We start from the raw sequence: 27,682 nt of genomic DNA, 5'->3' as shown, positions 1-27,682 counted from the left end.
CATACAGTCAAGGGACAGCAGAAAAGGCAATCAGCATAATAGACTTGGGCAAACAATCCATTTACCTTACAGGGCACAGAAAGGCCACATCAACAGGCTGTGTTTTGTTTTGAAAAACCTCTACAAAGAGAGAAGCAAACAGGGATAGCAGTGTGGGTATAAAGGTAAGCTACCACAGCAGTAAGGAAGGGGTGGAAAGGCTAGGAGTTCTTGGCATATACATACACAACAGAGCACATGATATAAACATGTCACACTGGAAGGGATCAAGTAGTTAGGCTGCACACATGAGGGCAGAGAGAAGGCAGAAGTGAAGGAATATAGGCAGCAGGTGGATGTTAAAATATTTAAGATGGGCCCAAAGAAAAACTGTTTAATGGAAAGAATTCCAGAGCCCTGGAATGCACTGTTACAAGAACCTGAAAAATGCAGGTCAATGGATAAATTCAAGACCCTGGGGAAGGCAGAAGAAAGTGTAGATATGGGTAGGAGCCAAGAGCAAAAGTCTGTCAAATTCAATAGACTAATAGTCTTATCAGCATCGTCTTAGGTTTGCAATATTTTATGCATCCCTGACAACAGTAAATAGGGACCGTATCATAACAAAAGCAAGTCAAGTTAGGTATACTGACATTGTCTACAATGGCTTTCCATATTATACACTCCAATTGTGTATTCAGTTTAGCCACAGGTTTAGGTTTTGAAAGACACATACACTTAGTGAAAAAAATGTTGTCAAACACCTACTAAATGTGAACCCATTTCACAATTACAGGCATCTGATGCCTTGCTCTTGGTAAGATCAGCATCATTCTGTTGTAAAGCATAGGCAATTGGGGTCTATATTACAACAGTGAAGAGGCATTTAATCGAACACCTCTTTGCTGACACATATAGAGCAAGCACACTAAAGTGAGAACGCTCAGAACAGCAAATTCTTTCCCTTTTCCCTTCTTTCTTTTCATGTGTTTGCCCCTTTCCCCACTGTAGTGTGATCTCGGAGTTGGTATATTTAGTTGGGGGTGTGTGTGGAGTCCCCCACATTGTAATGTTTGAAAGTGTGTGTGTGTGTAGTTGTGTGTTATTACTACCGATTTCTTTCCCTGGGAAAGAAATCGGTGTTCTGAGCTTTCGCGCTTTAGTGCATTCACTGTGTATGTGCCGGCAAAAAGGTGTTCGATTAAATGCCTCTTCGCTGTTGTAATATAGACCTGGCAATGGTAACCAAAACCAGGAAAGTAAATGTACATGATGTGTTCTTTACAAGTAACAGCATTCATCCTCTTCTAATACCAGAAAATACAGGTTCAGACTATATATCATGGATTATAACGGTAATTTAGGGTACTATGCATCACAGAAATGTTTTACATACAACATGTATTTTCAAAATAAAAACTTAGGCAGACATATTAAATGGACAAGGATCAGATGAGTTTTATGTTTAATTATATTCATAAATAAAGCTTCTTTCAATATACTGCAAATCCTACCCACATTAAACTGTTTTATCTTCAACAATAAGCAAAAATACATTGAATTTACATCCTTAGGCGCCCATGGCTGTTTTTTATGCTTCCTTGCAGTCAATGCCTTTATTAATCCAGCTCACTCCTTTGACTGACCTTCCCAGCATTTTTCATTCATTGGATACAATGCTATTAAATGCATTTTGCAACTTTTATTATAATTCGGTCAGTGCATTCTGTCCTCATACATCTTAAGCCGTATTTTCTGTTCAGCACAAATAGCAGCTAGGTTTTGGGTCGGTCTGTTTTTATCGTGAACTGTTAAGCACAATGATTCTGCAAGATCAACCATACCCCATCAGGGAGACATAGCTTTTATCTGTGTCCCAGTATGAATCACCAGTGGGGTAGCAACAAAGTGATTCACGGCATATATCTACAACAAGACTTGTTTTCTAACGCATGTTCTAGGTCAGTATTAAGAACCAAAGTCAAACCTGGACATGCACCAGAATGAATTATGGCGGCAGTACGACAATTATCATAAAATGGCAATACAAATGTCACACATGAAGGAAACCTCCTAGTCGTGTGGTTTTATCTCCTCTCTTCCCACATCCAAAACTGAATAAACCTACAAAAATGAAGCTGGTTGCTTTCAGCTTCACTGGAAATGCTACACGCACAGCAGTTTTAACAAATGTTTTAGGAAACGTACTGAAGATGTTACAAACAAAACTGAAAATACAAAATAGAAAACAAAAAGTAAATCACTTCTGCCAAGTACCAAACCAGTCTTACAAAGTTCTGCCACCTACACAGATCTTTCCTCGGTACTGAATGGCTGGCTGTGGCACTGCTTTCATTTGCCACCTTTCAGAAAGCACTGGTGCATGACTTTCTGGACACAAAAAAGCAATGCCCAAGCTACAGCACTGCTAACACTGTTTCTTGTAATAATTAAAATCCTGAGATACTTCATACTACAAAGTCAACAAGGCGCTCTCTGTGAATTGTTTTCCTAACATTGTACGTTGTACTTTGTTTAAAGTGGTATTGCTAAGATTCAGTTCTAATCGATATTTTGATTTAGATTTTTATTGCTAAATAAAGTCCTGCCTTACAACTGTTTAGCTCTTCTCTCCATATATGAGCAGGTTTCCTCTTTTGGATAACTCTGTCACTATATCAGCTGCTCACATATTTGTTGCAAGCCTCCTTAATTCCAATACTAAAAAGTGCCTTACAAAACATTCCCCCCAGTGCACCTCGATTACCTTTTCAGTGATAAAATCATACTAACCCAAAGTATTAATACCTGTCAGTTTCTGACTAAAAACACACCACTATATAAACAGTCTGTTACAGTAATAATACTTTCATGTGGGAAACCAAGACTTCATGGTATTAACTCTTTCCTTTTATCCACGGAGGTGATTAAGAAGGAACAATGTTAGTCTTAAGCACTAAAGGAGCTGAGTGTCGATCATGACCTCAATATCTAAGGGTAAAATGCCCTTAAACTCCAACTCCAAATCTTCGTATGGAGTACACCCACATTCTTATGACATGAACAAGATCATAACAAAATGCTCACGCTGGTCTATGATTAGAAGGCCACCAAAGCATAACGAAAGGTTAAACTTGGCAAAAGAATGGAGACAAAATGTTACGCACCATTCCAGTGGTCACACATGCCTGTCTGTTAACCAATCATACTTTATTGATTAATACCATGTTTTTTTTTCTTTTTTTATTTCTCATCTAAAAATAAATCACTCTTAAATGTAGGAGGGCACTTCAATGGATGCTGTACCTTGGAAATCCCATCTTGCAGCTGTGCATATGTCAATGCAGCAATTCCTCACAGAAATAATAAAAAAATAAATAAAGTAACTAGAATAATTACTGGAAGGCATAAATGTTCAATACCTAATTTATGAAAAAGCTGGGAGTCAGTCAAAAGTCAACCAAAAATGCCCACATTAAAAAAAACTGGCTTATAAATAAAAGTTAAAAAGAAAATGATTAAACAATAATGAACATTAAAGCAGATAGTTCCGTCACATATGCCAGCTACTGAAGGATTTCATGGCAGATTTTAGTCATATAGCAGGTAAACATATGAATCTGCAGCTCCCATATGAACAAAACAGATACACAGGTAGCCGATGGAACTCTGTCTAAGGAAAAGTAGATGATTGTCGCTATTGCTTGTCACGATCATCCCAGAATGAAGTGCACTGGTGTTTTATGATAGATACTATAGAGGCATGAGTGGTTTGAATCCTGGAGACCTTTCTCAAGACTTTACTTCTTCACAGTCCTGATCAGTGGACAGTTCCACATCAGAGAGTCCAACATCGCCAGCCATTATGAGAGAAGTGTCAGAATCACTGCTTACTGCTGGCTCCTGATCGCCTGCAAGCATACAAAACAAAACAAAACAAAAACAAACATTAATAGGATCAACACTCTGACACCTATCCTGCTGCCATTACACCAGCAAATAACAGCATAATACAACAGTGTCATTAAATTTAAAAGTGAGAGCTCTACAGAATATGCAGCTCACAGTCTACATCAGTTAAGCAAAACAAGAAACATTTCACAGTGCCAGTAAGAAAAATGCACCATATCCTGGAAAATATTAACCCATTCTGATGAAGTCCGCTGCTTTTAACACACATACGAAAAGTGTTCAATAAACGTAATTTTCAGAAAATTGTAAGGTTGATTAGGAGGATGTATGAGGGATCAGAGGTGAAAATTAAGTGAGTGAGGTCCTCTATGATAGTTTCTGCTTGAGCAGAGGTACCAGGCAGGGGTGACCCCTTTCCCCTTTGTTATTTGCATTACATTTAGAACCACTGGCAAAGAAAATAAGGGACTTAAAAATTCAAGAATACAATTTGTATGGTAGTCAAGAAAAACTGGCTCTATTCGCAGATGATATTATTTTATACCTGACAAAACTAGAAGAGGACATTACAGTGTTGTGTAACATTTTGAGGCAGTTTCAAATCTTTTTGGGATCCAAAATTAATGAAGCTAAAACAAAGGCAACAGCAGTAAATTATGTACCCACACACAATTTGGTTCAGCAATATCCATGTTTCTGTGGACATGATAAAAATGAAGGTATTAGGAGTAAGAAAAAATCATTGCAGTGTGGCAGCAAAGGATATGTGGGAAGAGACTAAACAAAAGATAATACAAAAACTGAGAAATTGGAAGCTCTGTTATATGGATAGTAAGATACAAGCAGTTAAAATGTTTTTAGTCCTTTTAGTGTTATACACAGGTCAAGCATATTTTTATCAACAAATTCACTTGGAAACGGCACTCCACAGGACTCAAACTTTATTCAAACCAAGTTTAGCGCTTTCTTCCCTCAGTGTGGGGACTTAAGAAGTCCCCATACTGAGGAGGATTTTATCTGGAAGGGGAAGTTGGCAAGAGTCAAGTGGGATAAGCTGCTTCTTCCAAAAGAACAAAGGGGAATGGGATTACCCGATCTGAAGGGGTATTTCAGAGCTACACAGTTAAGGCTCTTATACATAGCACAAGCAGAAATCTATAATTCACAGTGGAAAGGGATAATGATAAAATGGGGGAAACTCAAGAAACAAGGAGAGACTAGGATTTTGGATGCAGATCTTTAAGAAGAATAACAATAATCATGCAGAATATTATATTCATAAAGCAGCAGAAAGTATTCTAAGCACTAAGCCAACATGAGAATGGAGAAAGGAGATTCTGTTGATAGAGATGACTGCAATTAGGGATACAGAAAGTAGGCAAGAGGGAGCTGAAATTTATTGGAGAAAACTGGCTAATAACTAGAGAGGGAAAGGCAACAGAATGGGAAGATGCCAAAAATGTGTCTTCTCTATCAAGGATTGATATCAGAGAATAGGCAAAAAGAAAGAAACAGGGAGGGTCCTAAACAAAAGCCCAGCACTGGTAGACTTTTTAGTAGAATCTAGAACAGAAGCTGCCGTTAAAAAGGAATAATTAGTACAGCATATAAAATATTGCATGATAACTATAAGAATCAATTGGAGGAGGTTAGAAAGGATTGGGAAGAGAGATTGGATAAGTAATTCACAAAGAAACAATACGGTGATACATGTATGTCTCCCAAACATGCAACAAAATCTTGGAAATGTTTACATAGATGTTCATATACCCCAAGTATACTCCAGATAATTTTTCCTCAGGTAGACAACAAATGTTGGAGGTATGACAGGAAAGAAAGTGGTAACTGGGAACATATTTTCTGGAAGAGTAATGAGCTGGCAGACTTTAAAGATTCCCTGCAGACTGCTCTGTCAGAGATGCTGGGTGAGCAAGATGGAGTGACTAGGCAAATTATTTTTTTGAGCTATGATACAAAATTGGAATTGCTTAAAGTGTAAGGCCTTGCTGAGTCTAATTATAGTCGCTGCCAAAAAAACAATTACTAGAAAATGGAAATCAAAGTCTAAACCAACTCTACTAGAAGTAGTGAAGATAGCAACAGAGTTAAAACAACTGGAACTGGAATCTTTAGAAAGGGGTAGGAGCAAATTACATAGGAAAAAACGAGAACTGTGGGATCAATATATGCAGAGGAGGAACCAGGTTTAAAAGACAGCAGAATTTGAATGAGCTATGTAATGGTTGACTAACAATAACTGGATATGTTAAAAGTGATGTGTAATGTTTGCAGCTACAGTCGTTTTGGCACGGTTTGGAATGTACATTTGCAACTGAGATTGTGTCACTATGGTTTGTCGTTTATACAAATGTAACATGGCCTACGTCATACATGACAATTTTAATAAAGCTGTTTCTTGTTTAAAAAAATTAGTACTGCAACACTAACTATGAGGAACATCCACATATGTTTAGGCCAAAAGGGGACAATGACAATCACCTTTGTCTTACACTAGGCCTCTTTCTGAAGAAATTTGGTTATCAGTGGAATTGGGGTAAGCGTAAAGGAGACCTGAGGAAAAGTATGGACCTAAATATTTCTTGGACACTGCCCCTCCTGGGCAATAATGGCCAAAAATCTGCTGTATTTGGTATTAGAGAGGGTAGCAAATAAGTCACAGCAACTTTAGCCCCAGCAGCTAAAGATCATGGAATCCACTATCTGACTGTGGGACCACTCATAGCAGAAGGATCAATCTACTTAGCTTGGATTTCCCAGGGATATGCATTGCAAACAGAAAGTGCTGGGAAAACAGTGCCCACTGACAGACCCTCACAGCCTCCTGACAAAGGGAAAAAACAGGTTCTGCCTTTTTTGTGAATATACCAAACTCCTGAAGTGCTGTCTGCTTGAATTCTGATTACACCTGTGGGGAGGGAGTTATGAAAGGCCCACAGTGCTAGGACTGCCCTCATCTCCAGCACACTGATGTGAAGACTGGCATTTTGAAATGCCTCTCCCCCACCCCAGAAAGGATGCATCTGTAGTCACAGTGAATCCTGGTGAGGGAGAATGAAAGGATGGGCTAATGAAACCAAAGGAGAGTTTAGCCACCACTGTATATGTTGTCTGCAAATCCTACTGAGTTTCACATGGTGATGCATTGAATAGTAAAGAACACACCACTGAACATTGAGGGTCCACTGTAACAACCTCATGTGGAATTTGGAATAAAGGACACGACTGCTGAATGCTGCCATAGACTCCAAGAGATGGAGGATGAATCTGTTTGGTGGATGTTGATATGAGAGGGCTTGTGAAGCTTGCTGTTACAAGAAAATTGTTCATGACCCAAGAAGTTTGACAATCTGCATGGTGGTGTCCAGGTGGCATCCTATGAATTGTAGAATTTGGACTGGAGTTAAACTGGACTACTACAGGTTGATACTGATTCTTAGGTTTGAGCATAACAGCAGCAAGGAGTCCATAGCTTGGACTGGCAGATCCTTTGAGTAGCATTAATGAGCCAGTCAAATAGGAGGGAACACTCAGAACCCCTGGAGCCCAAGATATGTTGCTGTCACTGTCATGCACTTGGTGAACACCCAGGGGGCTGTGGTGAGCCCACAGGGCAGTGCTCTGAATTGAAAATGCCCAGCTCCCAGCTGAAAGTAAAGGAACCTTCTCAAATGCCTCATTATCATGATGTGATAGTAAGCATCCTGAAGGCCCACCAAGCACATTCAGTTGTCCTTCCTCAGAAGGGGTAATGTGGACTGCACCATGGCCATCTGGAATGAAGCTGGTTTTATGAACTTTTTCAACTGACTGATGCTCAGAATTGGCCTGAGGTCCCCATTCATTTTTGGAACTAAAATGAATCTTGAGTAGACTCTGAATCCCTGCTGGTCTGGAGGAACCTCCTGGAAGACTTGCAGCTTTACAAGCTCTTGAGCCACAAACTTTCTCTTTGGGGACAGCACATTGGGTAAGCTTCTTTGTGACAGTTTTGGGAGAAAAAGGAAGGGGAATAAAGTAGTTTCTGATTATTACTCTCAGCATCTATGAATTGAAAGTAATGGCCAACTAGGCATGAAGGCTCAGAGATAAGAAGGCAGTCGGACAACCTTTCAGGAACAATGGGACAGTTTGTTGGTTAATGGCCCTCGAAACTCTTGGTTTTACAGACCATTTGCCTCTAGGGTGTTATCTATTGGTATTCTCCCTCTGCTCTGGTGAGTGTCTGTTCCCAGGAGTGTCCTCTGCAAAACCCTGGGACTTCCTGAATCATAATAATTTCTCATCCTTTTGGTTCTGAGAAAAGGACCTTTGTGGGGTGGAAAAGCACATACCAACAGCAGACAGACTTTTACCATCCTGCTCAGTCCTGGTAATTGTGTCCTTAACTTTAGTCCCAATCAAGGTGGACCCATCAAAGGAGGCACTCACAAACTACATTTTAATGTTCTCTGCAAATTCACAAAAATACATAAAAGCAAAGTAAGGTACAGCAATGCCAGTACCTTGTGGCTCTTAATGTGCCATGCCCAGCACTAGACAAGTGCACAGACATTTGAAATGGACTGCATGATGGCCACTTGCAAATGCAGTGTTTTGTGGGATTCTGGTGACATGGAACCTGAGATTAAATTGGAGAGCTCTTTGGTCAAATGTCTCTAAAATGTTGTCATTGGCAAGATAGGCCAGCACACATATAGCACACATCAATCAAGCATATAGTCATTTTCCAAATCTGTCCACGGCCTGTGACTCCCTGTTTTGGGGAAGGACAGAAGAACTATCCTCGGAGAGTTCTTTTTTAGTGGCTGTCATCACCACAATTGCATTTACTGCAGGCCCCTTGTTCCAGTGTGTTCTACCTCACTGTGAAACCAAAATCTTATCAGGTTTGCAAAGAATGGGTTCCACCACATCTACTTCCTTCTAGGTCCACTAGGAAACTAAATTTATGAGTCTGTCCACAGGAGGAACAACCCATAAAGTAGACGAGCCAGCTCCAAATGCCTTGTGAAACACAGACTCCTCTTGAAAAGGGGCACCAGTGGACAAGCTCCCTCTTTCTCTGAGTAACTCAAGGATGTCTCCAAAGAAGATGTCTAAGGGGGGAATCTTGGAGACTCTCCCCTCCCCCTCACTGAAATGCTTTCAGTATTCTTCCATGAGGGATGATCTGGGAAACTATCAGAAGCAGGATGGGAGCTTCAAATATGGGCTTGCCGAAGACTTGTTGGAACTGTCTGTCATGAGAGGAAAGGATGATGATGGATAGAATTTCCAGAAATGAGTGAGGATCTGGGTAAATATGCATGAGAACTGCTGCAGTCCAAGACCACTTAATCTGAAGGTGGGATCAGGGAAGGAGTAACCAGAAAGGGAGGCAAGGGGCTTGGTCCTAAAACCCTGAAACTGGGGAGCGGGAAAGGGCCCCAACTGTATCTAAGTCTTCAAAAAATTTCTCACCATTCTATCCATGTCAGCTTCAGAGGGGCTTCTCAAAGACTGTATGGACCTACAAAAGGAAGCAGCCAATGGTGGCCTTGATGATCTATGGAAAGGTGTCTCTAAGAGCAAGATGAAGGCTCAAAGCCATGAAGGAGATGGCTCTGGAGAAAATATAAGATCTAGAAGTACTGATATTCTTGGGAAATGGATCCAATATTGATTGGACTTCAATGGTAAAGAAATTATGGGATCTAAAGTGTTCAAAACTTTCAGAACCTGGTCAGAAGAATCTGCTGGATCTAGGGATCTCTTCCTAGAATCTTTGGAAGGATCTCATTACTTTGATGTAGCCTTCTCATTCTCTCTCTTTCTGTCCTTGTACCTGAACTTTACTCTTTTTGATTTGTGAGGGGGTCACTACAATGACTTCAAAAGTGGAGGCAGACAGGAGGCCTTTAAGAATCAACTTGGAGATGAGACAGTTTTAAGTCTTTTTGGGATACAAAATTAATGAAGCTAAAACAAAATCTATAACTGTTAAGTACCCACACACAAATTGGATCAGTAATACCAATAGTTATTGGGACATGAGGTGTCTAGATTAAAAAGGCTTCTGTTGTGGCAGCTGTGGGAAGAGACTAAACAAAAGATAATACAAAAATTGAGAAACTGGAAGCTCTTGTTTTTATGGATATGGATAGTAAGACCCAAGCAGTGAAAATGTTTTTAGTCCCTTAACTTTTTTATACAGATCAGGCATACTTATATCAACCAAAGAAGTTGTGAAGAATTATTAATACAAAGTTCAAGGAATTTACCTGGGAATGGTGAAAGAAGGTAAGAGTTAAGTGGGTTAAGTTGATCACTCCAAAACAAGGTGGTTTAGAATCACCTGAGTTGAAGGGATATTTTAGAGCTACATAGTTAAGGCTCTCATATGTAACAGAAGACAAAGGTTATAATTCAAAATGGAAAGTGATGATAATGATGAAGCAGGGGGATGTTCGAGAAGTAAGGAGAAAGCGGGATTTTGGACATGATCTTAAGTAGAATAACAGCAACCGTACAGAATATTATATTCATAAAGTAGCAGAAGGTATTCTAAGAAGTAAGCCAACAAAAGGATGGAGAAAGGAGATTTTTGCCAATAGGGATAACTGTAAATAGGGATACAGAAAGTATGCAACAGGAGGCTGAAATTTACTGAAGAAAACAGCAAAGGAACCAAGGTATTGGAAGCAAATAACTAGACAGGGAAAGATAACAGAATGGGATTCGGCCAAGAAAATATTTGCATTGCAGGCTTGATACTGCCTTCCTGACCAGGGATTGATATCAAGAGTATAGACAAAGAGAAAAGGATACAGGAATCCTAAGTGAAAGACCTGTTCTTGTAAAGTTTTCAGAGGAATCTAGGAAAGAAGTTTCTGTTAAAAAAGGGACAATTAGTAGGGCATATAAAATATTGCATGACAACTATAAAGATCAATCATGTGACGCTAGAAATGACTGGGACGAGAGAATGGAAAAGCAATTTACAAGAGAATAATGAGAGGGCATATATAAGGCTCCCAAGTATGAAACAAATTTCAGAAGGTTCAGGATTTTTACTTGGAAGTGATTGCATAGGTATATATATATATACCTCAAGTAGACTATAAAGAATTTTTCTTAAAGTGGACAGCAAATGTTGGAGGTGAGATGAGGAAGAAATATGTAACTGGGAAAGTACAGTTATGTAAGTCGAACCTAACTTAACAGTAAATGTTCAAATGATTACTGCTGTAGTAGCCTTAGATATATGGATTATACCCCGCCAAGGATACAACAGACAGACAGCTTCCAAAGCTTAAGGGAACCTTCCATGTGCCCAAACTGTTAGGCAACGTGAGCTAAGCAGACTAAAAGACAAGTTTGGGCTTAAAGCCCTTCGGAACTTTACTGACATCAAAGAGTGTGCACCTATGAGGCATCTGGGGATTAACTGTCTGCTTCTACTTTCCTTTGCAGATAAGTCTCCTTTGGGGAAAAGTTTCATAAATGTATTATAGTTTTACTACAGTCCTCTTCAGGAAAGTTATTTTAAAGCTAGGAGGGTTGTGTTTTAATACACTGTCTCAAGATTGTAATTTTCTTTTAAATAGTGAACTTGTTTTATTCTGTCATTTAAAAGTAGTGTAAACTAACTGAAAACACATTTTCTGTGGAGAAACTGCACTGATTTTTCAGTTGTAGTGCTGCCATAGTGTTTTAAGGAGCTAGTTACTGTTTTTTTCTGTCAAAAAATAATTTTTGTAGACTGACAGTTTTACTGGCATTTGCTTCTGGTCTTCGCTGGAAAAGAGGCACTATTTTTAGCCTGATCATGGAAAAGATTGTTGGTCCCATGGTCAATACTTCTTCCAGCCACAAAAATAAAAAAGTTAAGCCAACAGCCTTACCAACACAGCAGGCTAGCAATTTGCTTCAGCTGCAGGTGTGTAACTCTGGCCATTTGTGGTACCTCAGACCACTCTTTTTCCCTGGATCCCTCTGGTGTAGCACCTACAGCCACTCTGGACTGGGGTTAGCCATGTCCTCTATGGCTGTTGGAAAACCCTCAGTGGGTAAGGGAGAGCCACTCTTGTCGGTAATCAGCAGCAATGATCAATATAAAAAACATCATGAGTCTGGGATTGTAATGAGTTGGTAGAGAAAAAAAAATCTTCAGGGTATGCTGTCAAAAATATTATGGAACAAATAGCTGTAACTAAGGAAATTATTCTTTTGAGCTGGGACTCTGGATCTGAACTGCCTACAGATAGTAAGGCCTTGTTAAGTTTAATTGTGCTGACTGCCAAAAAAGGGTTTACTAGAAAATGGAAAGCAAAGTCTAAACTGACTGTATTCAAAGTACTGAATACTGCAAGAGAGACAGAAGAACTGGAAGATCTTTAGAAAAGGGAAGGAGCAAATGACACAGAAATAAATGGAAATTGTGGGAACAATACATACAGAATAATCAGAGGAAGGAGGTGCAAGGATTAAGGAGACACCATAATTCAGCAATTTATGTAATGTTGGACTGATGATAATTATAAAGAAGGAAATGTGTGATGTATAATATGTGCAAATGAAGAGAAACATTTTAATATAGTTTGTTTTCTTTTTTTCTATTAATATGCTTGCCTAATCAACTTGGAACAGCAATCCAAAAGAGAAACAAAGAGCAGGTCTCATACTCCTGCTCAAAGTGCAACAATGCTAAGCAATAAACATACTTATACTGAGGGTCCTGGGAGGAAGGATTTTGTACCAGCAAGATGAACATTTCTTGAATCCTGGGACCTTGTCAAACAAGAACATCCACACAGACTGAAAAACTAATAATTAATTATGTGCAAGAACTATTTTTTTTTCTTTTTTTGATGGAAGAAGTGAGGAAGAAAGGATGGGAAATGGCAGACAAAGATTAAGAAAAATTATAATTGGAATACTAGCCACACCCTACCACTTTAGGGTATACACACTAGAAGACAATACAGAACAAAATTCCTGTAAAAGAGAAACTTGTATGCTGAAATTCACAGAATGCAATGAAAGGCAGAGAGCCCTGGCACTCATGTCCGACTTACTCAAACAGCAAACAAGCTCTGAGAGTCTGTTAGGGTGGATGGGGCCTTATGGGAAGGGGGAGAAGCTTGAGCCTTGGATCCAAAGTTTGAAGTTGATGGCATCTGATCTGGTCAGAAATTAATACCCATAATTTGAGAAGGATGGAAAAGACAACATCGGATCGTGTAATTATAGTGAATGGGGAAGGGGAGTGTATGGATGACAGTAACTTCCAGTATCATTTAACATGACAAACAGACTCTTTATCTTTAGGAACATTTTTTTCATCATGTGAGTATTTTTATTTTTATTGGCAGGAGACCAGGTTTTTCCTTTAATTATCACATTACTCAACCACAAGCTGAATTTGCGATTTAAAAGAAAATTTCTGGCATAAATTTCTTGAATTATACATAAGTATACAATGTAATTTTGAATGAATATATATATATATATATATATATATATATATATATAGAGAGAGAGAGAGAGAGAGAGCATTTATTGTACTTGTGAAGCGTGCATAACCTGAAATGAAAGAGTAGAACTTTTACATAGCCAGTGACAGTCCAAACAATAAGAGTTTTGTGCCAAAGTTAGATATTACTACGCAGCCAAGATATACTAAAAAAATATAAAAAATAAGAAAAGATGAAGGCATTTAAAGAAAGCATATAAACTCAACAAACTTTTGTCAATATCAGAATGTTTCAGGCATCATAAAAGAAGTTAAGTAAGGCATGAACATATTTTAGAATATACAGCAGAGTTGCACAGACTTGGTGAAACTATACTTTTGGAGAAGGGCTAATAAATATTTTAAAAGACAGATTTACTTGTAGCATGTGTTGTGAAAACACACAAGAGTTAGCTTTTAAAAGAAAATGTATCACCTGAGCAAACACTAACTACAGCAATATCCAAGGAAACAGTAGATAAATAGACACATAATTATACAATGCAACTGAAGATACAAGTTAATTCATAACAAACTCTCTACTGACTTCACAAAGAATCAAGAATGTTTTAAATCTGAGAGACTGCCACATAAGCTGATATGTATGGATTTAAACAAAAAGGTTGCTACAAATGCCATAAAAAGAGCCAAACTGAAAGAATGCCTTAGCGGAAAAGTAACAGAGGATACAAGACAGCAGGCGTTCATTTCAATGTGTTTATTAACTGCTTAATAAAGGAAGTGAAGTTTGAAGCACTCCAGGGAAAGCAGGAGTTAAACTTAACATGGAACTGAATACAGGAAGTCTTTTTATTACAATTTCTGTAACAGAACTTATTCACATATCACTGGGTGAGTGAGTTACAAGAAAACTGGTGACAATATTTTCCCTCTCTGGGTAAGTTAACTTTACCCATGACATACACGGGAAAATAAAACAAAAGTGAAACTTGTATGACTGCAACACAAAAGGACCAGCATTCATAGGCTAATAGTAATACAAGACAGCTGAGATATGCAACCAATTATTCATTGCCAGTACCTACCCTTAGACCACATCCCCTTCCCAGGAGGAGGACTAGGCAGGTCAAGCCAAGGGAAGATTTTAAAGTACCCAACCAATAATTCAAATAACTTCTGAAGGAAGACAGTGTATCACACTGTTTAACTCGCAAGGAGGTCTGTTACATAGGTGCTGAGGCTCTGAGTGAGAAATCTTAAAAGCCAATAAGAAAAAATGCCATGCAGTGTCGCAGTGGTTAGCACTGTTGTTTCATACCCCTTGTTTCTCCAGTTTTTTCTCTCAGCTGAATGCCCCCTGATTTTGTATTCCTTCCTTGTATCTATGGAGGCCATCACCAGGTCTTCTGGTTCACATACACTTATCAAACAGATACTGGTTAGGGGTCTTGACTGTTCCCTAAACTGCCAGTAGGTCCATGGAGTTGGGATAACCGTGTGCATGTGAACTGCAAAGGCCTGTCAGTCCTGTCCAGGATTAGTTTTCTGCCTTATGCCCACTGAGTGTCAGGATAGGGTCTGGCTTCCTCTGACCATGAACAGGATAGAATTGGTATAACAGAATGAAAAAGGAAGTTTTTATTCTAAGTGCTTCTTCCCTCATGCCTCCCATCCATCAAGCCTCCTCCCAGTCAGACACAGCCCATTCTTTCCCCAAACCTGTGCCATGGTGGGGGCTGCATGGAAGGAGCCATCACTCAGGTAGCCATTACAGCATTTTTAATGGGTGGGGGGATGTTAGAACTTCATCACAGTGGAGGCCCATATTGTCTTCTCCAAGTGGGTGCTTGCTTCTGCACACCCATATTGAAGGCTTCCAGCAGACAGTGTCTTGGTGAACCTAATATCCACTCCCAGTATGCATCTGCATTTCTGCCCCTCCTTCAAGTGACTGTGGAAGTATGTATCTGGCACCCCCCCACCCCACCCCCACTAGGTTTAATAGACATCTGAGCTCTTAACTGGCCCAGGCTGCCTGTGCTGTAATCAGGGCTTTACCCTTCTTTGTCACTAGAGGTAGCGAATAAGGAAAACTGAATTGAACTGGTTTAAATACCGCTCAGCTGTCCAGATTTTCTCAGAATGTCCAGATTTTTAGATCATACTTTGGGTCTGTTCCTCATAAAATTTGTGGTTTTCTGGCAAATCAGTGGGATGATCTGCGGATTGACTTCACTAAATAATGACATACATTCAGTCTTTAAATCCTTCAGAAAATGTATGTTAAAACAATCCTTGTTACTCTAGCAACTTTATAAGTTTATAAGAGCAATATTTAAAATATGTCCCTATTTTTATGCCTTTGTACTCCCATTTTTTCAGGATTTGTCCAGAATTCTTACACAAAGAGGTTGAGAGATATGCTGGCATAGCATTACAGACTACAAGTGTCAGCAAGAACAAAATAACAAACCTCTCACAAAAAAAGATGCTGTCATTGCTATTAACAGAAGCTAAACATGTTTTCAGTAAAAAGGTTGGAGCATGGAGACATAACAGCAACAACCAAACTAAAATCAAATGGAAATGCAATTATAACAAAACCAGGATAGTATTTTATGCTCTGAAACCAAAAGTAGAAATGCAATTGCAAAAGCTGGAAAATTCAAGGCTACAGTAATGTGGGTGGCCACAGTGGTGCAGTGGTTAGCGTTGCTGCCTCACAGAAGAAGTTCTCTGGTTCGATTCTTGGCTGGGGTGCCTTCTGTGCAGAGTCTGCATGTCCTCCCTGTGGTCGTGTGGGTTTCCTCCGGGTGCTCCGGTTTCCTCCCACATCCCAAAGACCTGCTGTAGGTGGATTGGACACTCTAAATTGGCCCTAGGCATGAGTGCGTGCATGTGTGTGCCTTCTGTGGAAGGTTGGGCGCTGGGTTGGCAACTCGACACCGTAAAACCCCACTGCCAATCATGAGCGGGCAGGTGATCCGCTGTGGCGACCCCTAACCGGGAAAAGCTGAAAGAAGAAGAAGAAGACTATCTACAGTAAAGTAAAAAGAATATGCCAACACTATACTGCCATACCTGAAAAGCAAAATGGTTCTTGAGCATATATGTGCACATATTACAATTAATAGTAATGCATTAGTAAGACCTGTGCAATATATTATTCCTAGAACTAAAAGTATATTCAAATTCCTGAAAGAAAAAGCATTTTATAACCTGACTTGACTCAAACATGCTTGGCTACAGAAATAGAATAGACTTAAAAATAAAATACACAAAAGACTGTTCCATTATGATTGACTGAATTTCAGTCATCTTTGCCTGATATTTAGATGATTTTGTGGCAATACTAAAGCATAATGAACAACATGTCAGTAACATACAAGATGTCTTAAACGGGTTAAAAGAGTACTGGCTAAAGACAAACAAGGACAGGTGAAAGTTTGTTTTGTGGACATTAAATAAAAACTAAGTTGTAAGACATCATAATGGATGGGGTAACATCATTTTATCCCTTGAATATGAATCAGATGAGGTCTAATTTGCTATTACATTATTATCAGAAAGTTCTAATCTCTCATCATCATTGCATCCCTTAAATGCACTGCTCATATATCTTTCAACTATCCAGAAAGTACAGTTGTGTACCTACCATAAATGTAGATGTTCGAGTGTATTCACTGTTGCAGTCATTACACTTGGGGATATCCTGCTGGCAGGCTACCCACAGTCGGCCTGAATTCCAAAGTCCTGGTCCGGCCATTTTCTTCAGTTTTTCTTGCCCCAGATGTCAGGTGCCCCCAAAAGGGTAGACTAAAAATTCTGCTCATAAAAAAGCATGCACTAACATAAACATTACCTTCATCTACAAGCAAATACACCACATAGGTTGTATAGAATAGAGAAGTGCAGATAAGTCCCAGCAATGAAAGGGGGGTGGAGGGAGGGTAACCTGGACTGCAACAGTGAATACACTCGAACATCTACATTTATGGTAGGTACACAACTGTACTATGTTCATCGTGTTTCACTGTTGCAGTCATTACACTTGGGTTGAATCCCAAAGCTGAGGTTGGGTGGCTGGGCCTAAATAGAATTAGGAGTGGCTATGAGGCCCTGCAGAACTGCAGTGGTGAAGCCTGCTCTGGATTTACAGTAAAGAGGTAAGTGGTAGTGCTTTGTAAAAGTGTGCACTGAAGTCCAAGTTGCAGCCTCCAAAATGTCCTTGGTTGATACTTCTTTGAGGAAGGCTGCTGAAGTGGCTGCTGCTCTGGTTGAATGTGGCCTAATGCCCTTAGGCACTGATCTGCCATGTTGTGAATAGCAGAAACGGATGCAGTGGCCTATCCATTTTGAAATAGTCTGCTTTGAAATAGCTTTTCCTCGCGATCCTGCAGCATATGCCACTAAGAGTTGTTCAGTCTTTCTGAAAGCTTTAGTTCTGTCCAAGTGGAAGCGTAGCTGTCTGTGTATGTCCAAAGAATGCAGAAGTCTCTCCTGCTTATTCTGTGGGTTTGGATAAAAGGTAGGCAATTGAATGGTTTGGTTAAGAGCCACACTGGACACTACCTTAGGCATAAATGTTGGGTTTGTCCTTAGAGAAACCCGGTCCGGATGGAAAATAATAAAAGGTTCCACAGCCATTAGTGCCTGTAACTCTGAGACTCTTCTTGCTGAGGTTATTGCTAGGAGCAGACCTGTTTTCCATGATAAGTATTTTATCTCAGCTGTATTGGCTGGCTCAAAAGGAGGCAGTGTGAGCTTTTCCAAGACAAAATTGAGGTCCCATGCAGGTGTTGGAGCTCTCCTTGGAGGTCTTATGTTTTTGGCCCCTCTGAGGTACTGCCTTAGCAGTGGATGTGAAAAAATAGGTGGATTCGTATTGTAATGAGCTGAAATGGCAGAAGCATGGATCTTAATTGATGAGAAGGATAGGTCTTTGTCCAGCATCTCAGTTAGGTATTGTAAAATCTGAGGAATATTTGGTACAAGCATGTCCATTCCTTGTGCCTGGTTCCAAGCACAGAATCTCTTCCATTTTTCTGTATAAGACTTTCTGGTGCTGCGCCTCCTGGCCTCCAAAATAACATCCATAACTGCTTTAGAGAGAGGTGTATTCTGAATGGTTACATTATCAGCCATGCAGCCAGATTTAGGGTTCTGAGTTGGCTGTGCAGGATCTGATTGTTTGTTGGGTCAGCAAATGAGGAATTTGAGGTAATGTCCAGGCTGGGCCTTGAGACAAGCTCTTTAGGATTGGGTACCAGTGCTGGCATGGCCAGTCTGGGGCAATCAGTATCATTTTTGGCTTCTCTTGTCTGACCTTTAGGAGTACCTTGGGGAGGACAGGCAGTGGAGGAAAGGCATATACTTGTAAGGGTTTTCCAGCTGAATGACAGGGCATCCACTTTCCATGCTTGTTTGTGATAAGTCCTTGTGCAGAATCTCTGTAGTTGGCAGTTGTGCGGGGAGGCAAATAGATCTATGTCTGGGCATCCCCATTTCCTTGTTATCATGCTGAAGATTTGTGGATCTAGTTTCCACTTGTGAGGCTCCTTGAGATTTCTGCTTAGTTCGTCTGCCAGAGTATTTGTCTTTCCTGGCAGGAATTGTGCTTGCAGGTGTACTTGATAAGTTAATGCTGTGTTCCACAAAGTCATGGCTTGTCTGCAGAGGGGGTAGGAATGTGTGCCTCCCTGCTTGTTTATGTACCACATGACTGTAGTGTTGTCCATCTTTACCAGCAGTTGTCCTGGATGAAGTAGATCCTTGAAGGCTGTCAGGGCATTCTGAACAGTTAGCATCTCTTTTTGATTGATATGAAGATGCATTTGGCTTGCTGGCCATGCGCCCTGAATACATTTTCCTGCCATGTGGGCCCCCCAGGCATAATCTGATGCATCTTTTGTTAGTGTCTGCCTGGCCGTGGGTAGAGTGAATGGCTGTCCCTTGTTGTGGTGACAGGCCTGTGCTCACCATCGAAACTCCTGTTGCAGGCAGGGAATGAGGGTAATTAATGTTTCCAGGCTGTGGCAATGTTGAGTCCAAACACTTTTTAGATACCATTGTAGCTTCCTCATATGCAGTTTTGCATATGGAATTAGTAGAATGCAAGATGCCATGAAGCCCAAAGCCTGCAGAATTTTTCTTGCAGATAATTGGGTCTTTGTTGCCAACATTTCGAAGTAAGAAGTCAGTTGCCTTTGTTTGTCTGGCGTGAGATAAGCCATCTGGGCAGTTGTATTTAAGCTTGCACCCAGGAATATTATCTCTTGAGAGGGTACTAGTTTTGATTTCTTTTCGTTTACCATGTACCCTAGGCAAATTAGTAATCTTTTTACAAATGCCAGATGCCTCAGTAGAATGTCTTTGTTCTCTGTTTGAATAAGGCAATCGTCCAAGTAAGGGTATATTTGAATTCCCCTTTGTCTGCAGAAAGCAATTACTGGTGCCAGGCATTTTGTGAAGACCCTGAGCGCAGTAGATAAGCCAAAGGGCAGTGCAGAAAACTGGTAGTGCATTGAGCCAGCTATGAATCTGAGGTATCGTCTGCAAGATTGTCTGAATAGGACATGCAGGTATGCCTCTTTTAGGTCCAAAGTTACAAGCCAAGCCTTCTTGCCCAGCATGGGCAGAAGCTGCTGCAGAGTCAACATTTTGAATTTTGGAACGTCCAGAAAAGTGTTTAGAATAGACAGGTCCAGTATTGGTCTCCAGGCTTTGTCCTTTCTAGGTACCAGGAATAGTCTTGAGTAAAATCCTTGTCCCTGCTCTTGCTGTGGTACTCGCTGAATGGCCCTCATGTCCATGAGGGATGTAACTTGCTTTTGTGCTTCTACCCATGATCAGGCAGATTTTGTTCCTTTAACCAAGCATGCCTTCTAATGACAATACCCGTAACAGCGGCCCTGCAAGAGGCCTCCAGTGAATCAAAACCACATTGCAAAGTATGCTTTCCCACTTGTTCAGCTGCATGCAATAAATCCTGCATTTCCTTGTTATCTGGACATTCAGAATTTGTCAACATTTTCTGTTTTAGCAGTGACATTAAATATTGCTGATATTTAAGCATATGAAACTGACAATTTAAAGCCCTTACAGCCAAGGTAGCAGAAGTGTAAACTTTTTTCACCCATCTGTCCAGTGCCCTAGAATCCCTATCAGAGGGTTTTTCGCAGTGGAAGCCTTGACCCCTTTGGGACCCTGAGATATAGTTTCTGGGTCAGCAGCAGGGTTTTTATATAGAAATTTGTGGGAATCTGGAACCCTGTAGTATCTGTCTGGCTTGGGGTAAAGAGTCAGGAGATAGGCTGGACTCTGAAAATACATCATCTACTATGTCTAGAACAGGTGGAATAGCAAGAGGTCTGTGCTGAGGTAGTAAAAGAAAGTCTCTGAGCCTTTTCTTAGATTCTGAGTAATCTTGGCTCTCCCAGTGAAAGTTCTCCCTCATGGTATGAAGGGTTTCCCCAAAAGAATAATCCTCAGCAGGAGAGGCTGAAGGAATAGACTCTTCAGCATCAGAATCCTCATAGGGAGGAAGGGAGTATACCTGTTCAGAAGAGGAATCAGAGGAAATGGAAACTTGATCTGAAGATTCATATTCTCTCTCTTGACTAGGCCTCTTATCAGGAGGGGGATGGGAACCCCTGATCAAAGCAATTAGGTCTTCGGCCATTTTAAGCATCTGCATTTTAGGCATGGAAGTCTGTGCAGGAGAATGCTGTACTTGTTTCTTTGTCTTTAGAGCTGCTTTAGTCTTTGCCTTTGAAGCTGAGGTTGGCTTTACATATAACTGTGTAGGTCTGAAAACACCCTCAGAAGCGGATGCCTGCTCAGCGGCTCCGGACCCATCTGAGGGAATAGTTTCCGAGTGTCCAATACCTTGAATATCCAGAGGCCTAGTCGGCTCCACGTGGGAGTCGGATGCGGCCTGTGGCTCTGAGGTAGCAGGTGTCAGGGGCTGCGAAAGCACTTCACTGGGAACTGGCGACTGGCCTAGCGGAGGCCTCGTCGTCTGTTTTGGACCTCAAATGCCTGTTGTTTTCCTTGCGCTTTTTATAAACTCCGGTCGTCGGCTGTTCCGACGGCATTATATAATTAAATCTTCGGCCAAAGTAATGAAAGGCATAATCGTACTGACGCTTAATAGTGCATTGGTTAATCTAGCACAAAACCGACAGCTAGCAATGTCGTGGTCAGGGCCTAGGCAAGGAATATAGTAAGAACGAAAATCCTTATGATGTATTTGCTTCCCACAAGAAAACAATTGTTAACTTTTTCTGACATTGGTCTGGAGCAAGAAAAAAGTTTCCCCAACAGGGTACTTAGCTTTAATGAAGACTTTGGATCTGAAATTCGGTTTTGAAAATCTCAGGAGTCGGCCGACCGGCACTTGCGAACTGCTTTTGCTTCGGGCACTGCGCGGCAAGAAAGACTGAAGAAAATGGTGTCGGCTGCATCTTTTATACCCCTGGCGCACTGACGTCAGGGAAGAGGCGCAGTAACCGACGCCGGACCAGGACTTTGGAATTCAGGCTGACTGCGGGTAGCCTGCCAGCAGGATAACCCCAAGTGTTAATGACTGCAACAGTGAAACATGATGAACATCTTTGAGGAATGTCCCGATTTTTAAATCAAATTTTTAGTCTGGTCCTCATAAAAATGAGATTTTCTAATAAATCACTGATAACTGAATTCACTAATTAATGACAGACATTTGAGTTTCAGACTTCATATCCTTCATAAAATGCACACTTAAAAATATTATTCTAACAGCTTCCCATGTTTATAAGAGCAATATTTAAAATCTATCCCTACCTTTGGGTTTTTGTAGCCCCATTATTTTTTTGGCTTTGCCCATAATCCGTGGCTCCCTATTGAAGTGTTGGCATTCGTAATGCTCAGACTAAAAATGCATGAGATGGGCATGGGAAGCTCTGTCCACCCACACCCAAACTTGCAAATGCTAACTCCAAGATTGCCATACCTCAGAGAAAAGGAAATATTTTGGGAAATGGCCATCTCAGACTTGGTATATGCAAGTCTGTTTTTTTTGGCTATTCAGTTTCCCTAGTTTGGGTCCTGCTGAAGTGGGTAACGACATTTCAAATGGTGACTAAATTCGTGGGCTAAGAGGTTAAGAGGTATGCTATTACATAAGTAGACCTTTAAGAAGGTAAAGGTAATGATCGTGTCATATGTCGGTGCTATTGAATATTTGAGGACCATAAGCACAGTCCTCAGAAATGTGTAAATTTAAGGGTGCAAGGGATAATTATGTTTTCCCTGAGCACTTACATGCCAATCAGAGTTAGTAGGGACCTCCAAAAAATGCTGGAAAAGTTTAACACTAGATTCTGGAATTCACTCTTATCCTCTTTAAATCACACTGTGTTGGGACTGACATTATTGGACCTCACACTCATGACTGGAAGTGTTTACCATTTTGATTGGTCTGCCTATCAGCTGGGCATGTGATACTGCACCATATGGTACTGCTGTTGTTCTACATCACAAACCTCTAGAAAGCAGACCCATTGCATTTGCTTCGAAACCATCAATTAAAATAAATGCAACACTTAGGTCTGGCCTGGGAGTAAAGAAATTCAACCAATATTTCTAGGTAAACAATTGCTACTATGTACTGAAAATAAGCCACTATCAGCTACAATACTTTTATCCCAAGAAAAATGGGTATCTATGATGACTGCAGATCAATGCAAGGTTGGCCCTTTTTTAAAGGAACACTTATATTACACTGAATGTACGGAACAAAACATAGACATGCCAATACACTATCATATCTACCTCACAGAAACTATGAAAAGCCAGGAACCAGGGATGCAGTTCAATCTATCATGTTCTATGGCAGAAGTCTAATACATTAGCACTCAGCAGAGCAATTACTAAACATTCATCAAACAGTGAAAGACAACAATCACAACACACCATTTCTCTCTGATATGTTTTTACAAAGGGGTTTCACTTGCACCCTCCCCACCATATGCCTGCTACTTAAATATACTACTTCTGAGAATGATGCATCTTGCAATAATGCAAACTCTGCAATCTATGTTATTAAAACAAAAAAAGTACAGTTGCATACACTTACAATAAATGTAGATGTTCGAATGTATTCACTGTTGCAGTCATCACATTTGGGTTATCCCTGCCAGGGTAGCCCTCGGCCAGCCCGAATACCAGAGGCTTAGTATTTCTGCGTCGGTTGCTGTCGCGTCAGGTCTGACGTCAGGTTGTCAGTAGTATAAAGTAAGGCAGCCAACATCATTACATCAGTTTTTCTTGCCCTAACCTGTGAGGAGCCCCCAAGTAGGAGCCAGGTTCTGGTGGAAGAACCCCACCAGTAGAAAGTAAATACCAGTATATCCCTTGTAAGGAAATAGAAGAAAAAAGGGGGATGGAGGGAGAGAAACCAGGACTGCAACAGTCAATACACTTGAACATCTACATTTATGGTAAGTGTACACAACTGTACTATGTTCTTCGTGTTTCACTGTTGCAGTCCTCACATTTGGGTTGATTCCCAAAGCTGAGGAAATGGGTGGAGGCAGTCAAGGAAACTGGGGGCTGAGTAGGATGTCCTGCAAGACTGCAGAGGCAAACCCTGCCCTGGATTTGGAGAAGAGAGGCAGGTGGTAATGTTTGGCAAAAGTGTGAACAGATGTTCAGGTGGCAGCCTCCAGGATATCCCTGGTGGGGACTCCTCTGAGGAAAGCTGCAAAGGCGGAGGCTGCTCTGGTGGAGCAAGTCCTGACCCACTTGGGGGGAAGGCTTTCCATGTTGTTTGTGGCAGAGAGGCAGAAGGGAGTAGAAAAGTACAATATGAGAAACACAGACTGCTAAGAAGTTCACAGTTTGTTAATGAGAGCTTACTGGAGTTGCAGAAATAACAACTGTCTATATTACAATTTGTTTCAAGAAACAGTCCACTAACGTAAATGGCTGACATTGGACCAGGTACTTACGGAAGGCGTGATGACCAGTTAAGTAACGCTCAGTAAATAGATGGTCAGGAACCACTGGCTGCAGAACTGTTTTGACAAGTCCCCTGACAGAGGACAATAACAGAAGTGATAATGACCAGCTGTACAAGGTGATAACCCTAGGTAGTTGACAACCAAACCAAAGAACAACATCAGTTTCAGTGGTGGAAACCATTTACCTTTGTTACTGATGGCTGTGGGTTCTACTCCCACATCAGGTATACTGTATGCTGACAAGACTGCACTGCAGCATAAGGGGAGCGCAGCACTCCTGAGTGTGATGCCCTTCAGATGAGACTTTAAGCCAAGGCCCTATATGCTTGTGTTGGTGGTAGCTCAGGTGGATATAAAAGATCGCACAGCACCTATCGAAAAGAGTAGGGAAAGTTCCCCGATGCCCTGGTCATATTTTCCATAGTAGTATACATACCACCTCAGGTCTCTCCAAGAGGCTACTAGCCCAGTGGGACTGTGAGTCAAGAAAGAATAAATAAAACCGACGATAAGCAACATTTTCAGAGCAAACAACTGGTTTACCAGTTTCATACCACAACAAAGAGTACAGACTACAACTCTACCCACAACTTATCACAGAGATAACAAACCAGTTTTACACTGCACAAAAGAGGGCAAACCATTTTTTCTATTCCAAGACAGATGGCAAAGCGATACAGATAACAGTTTGATGAATGAATGTGTGCAAAACTACAGACTGACCACAATGCTTCTGCTGCAGCATCACTTAAGTAGACAGGACCATGAGACATAGCAGGATCATTGTTTCAAGTCCACTAGGGTCATAGACATGCTACCCTGGTCACTGCTCCGAGATTGCTGGAGCCATAGATATTCTACTCAGGTCACTGTTCAGTGTCCAGTGGGACACATACAAGCTACTCAGGTCATTGATTAAAGTTCAACAGGGCCACTGACATGCTACCTAGGTCACTGTTCCCAACCTGCTGAGCCATGGACATGCCACACAGGTCCCCAGTCTGGTGAGGCCACAGACATGTTAGCCAGGTCACTGAGCTGAATCTAGCAGCACCACAGTGCCCAAGGGAAATCCCTGACTCTGTATCTACTGTGGTAGAGCATAAAGTACAGTTGTGTACACTTACCATAAATGTAGATGTTCGAGTGTAATCACTGTTGCAGTCTTCACATTTGGGGTAATCTGCTTGCAGTAGTCCTCAGTCAGCCTGATTATCAAAGTCTTGGGTCCTGCATTGGTTACTGTCTCATCTTCCATGACGTCAGGTAGTCAGGGGTATAAAGCATGCAGCCAACGCCATTACATCAGTTTTTCTTGCCCCAGATATCAGGTGCCCCCCTTAATGGGAAGAAATTATATATATATATGCAAGGTTATACCTCCAACAAAAAGCAAATACACCAAAAAGCCAAAAAGCTTTTAAGTATAGTAAAGGAGAATAGAGGTATAGTCAAAAAAAAGTCAGGGGGGCTGGAGGGAGGGTAACCAGGACTGCAACAGTGAATACACTTGAACATCTACATGGTAAGTGTACACAACTGTACTATGTTCTTCGTGTTTCACTATTGCAGTCATCACATTTAAGCTAAGGATGGGAGGAGGAATTTAGACAGCATTAGGACCAGCTATAAGACCCTGCAAGACTGTAGTGGGAAAGCCAGCTCTGGATTTAGAGAAAATTGGCAAATGGTAATGCTTAGTGAAAGTATGTACAAAACTCCAGGTAGCAGCTGCTAGGATGTCTCTGGTAGGGACACCTCTGAGAAAGACTGTAAAGGTAGATGCAGCCCTGGTTGAATGGGGTCTAATCCCCTGTGGGATAGGTTTTCCATGGTGCTTACAGCAGAAATGAATGCAATGGTCTAGCCATTTAGAAATGGTTTGCTTTGAAATAGCCTTCCCCTCTGCCCCTGCAGTTGTTCAGATTTCCTTTGAGGTTTACTCCTGTCCAAGTAAAATCTAAGTTGTCTGTGCACATCTAAGGAGTGCAGTATCTGTTCCCCTTTGTTCTGTGGATTAGAAAAGAAGGTTGGCAAATGAATGGACTGATTAAGAGCCACACTGGATACCACCTTGGGCATGAAACAGGGACTGGTCCTGAGGGACACCCTGTCCGCATGAAAGATGATGAAAGGCTCCACTGCCATAAGGGCCTGTAATTCAGATACCCTTCTTGCTGAAGTGATTGCTAAAAGGAAAGCTGTTTTCCAAGAAAGGAATTTTAACTCTGCAGTTGCAGCTGACTCAAAAGGAGGAAGAGTGAGTTTTTCCAATACAAAATTAAGGTCCCAGACTGGAGTTGGGGCTCTCCTGGGTGGTCTTAAGTGTTTGGCCCCTCTGAGGAACTGCTTGAGCAGTGGGTGAGAAAAGAGGGGTGGTTCTGTGTTGTAATGAGCTGAAACGGCGGAGGCGTGAATTTTGATGGAGGAAAAAGAAAGGCCCTTGTGAAGCATCTCAGTTAAGTATTGAAGAATGTGAGGTAAATTGGGCGCTGGTGTGGCCATCCCTTGAGTTTGATTCCAGGCACAGAATCTTTTCCATTTTTCAGCATAAGATTTTCTAGTACTAGGCCTCCTTGCCTCCAAAATGACATCCAACGCTTGTTTACTGAGTGATGGTAATGGAGATATTAGGTAATTAGCCAGGCTGCCAGGTTCAGGGTTTGAAGCTGGGGGTGCAGAATCTGGCTCTCCTGTTGAGACAGCAGGGTAGGGGTCTGAGGTAGGTGCCATGGGCCAGCTGTCACACACTGCGCAACAGGGGGTATCAGTGTTGGCGTGGCCAGTCTGGTGCAATCAGTATCATCCTTGGCTTGTCCTGTTTGATCTTTAGTAGTACTTTGGAGAGGAGAGGCAGAGGAGGAAAGGCATAAACTTGATAGATTTTTCCAGCTGAAGGACAGAGCATCCACTTTCCAAGCTTGTTTGCGGGGAGTCCTTGTGCTGAATTTGTCCAATGGGTAGTTCTGGGGGGAGGCAAACAGGTCTATATCTGGGATCCCCCATTTGCTGATCAACATGTTGAAAATCTTTGGTTCCAGTTTCCACTTGTGTGGGTCCATGAGATTTCTACTTAGCTCGTCTGCCAGTGTATTTAGTTTTCCTGGCAGGAATTGAACGTGTAGATGAACCTGGTCGCTCAAGGCTGTGTTCCACAGAGCCATGGCTAGTCTGTGGAGGGGGTAATAATGGGTACCCCCCTGCTTGTTTATGTACCGCATAACAGTGGTGTTGTCCATCTTTACCATTAATTGTCCTGGAAGAATGTGGTCCTTGAAGGCTGTCAGAGCATTCCGTACAGCTAAAAATTTTT

At 41.2% G+C, this 27,682-nt stretch overlaps 1 protein-coding gene across 1 annotated transcript in view; it reads right to left on the bottom strand.

Moving 5' to 3' along the window:
• Positions 1–1,427: 1,427 nt before the first annotated feature.
• Positions 1,428–27,682, bottom strand: part of RNF150 (ring finger protein 150) — a 1,529,405-nt gene continuing 1,503,150 nt past the window's right edge. Inside the window, exon 7 of the mRNA XM_044062282.1 lies at positions 1,428–3,890. Coding sequence (XP_043918217.1) covers positions 3,772–3,890 — 119 coding nt within the window. The 3' untranslated portion in view covers positions 1,428–3,771. The remainder of the gene's footprint in view (positions 3,891–27,682) is intronic.

Source organism: Protopterus annectens, chromosome 2.part1 (assembly GCF_019279795.1).
Source record: "Protopterus annectens isolate FY-2018-M chromosome 2.part1, PAN1.0, whole genome shotgun sequence".
Taxonomy (NCBI): Eukaryota; Metazoa; Chordata; order Ceratodontiformes; family Protopteridae; genus Protopterus; species Protopterus annectens.
The sequence above is the reverse complement of the archived record's forward strand: the minus strand, read 5'-3'. Positions and strand labels throughout refer to the sequence as shown.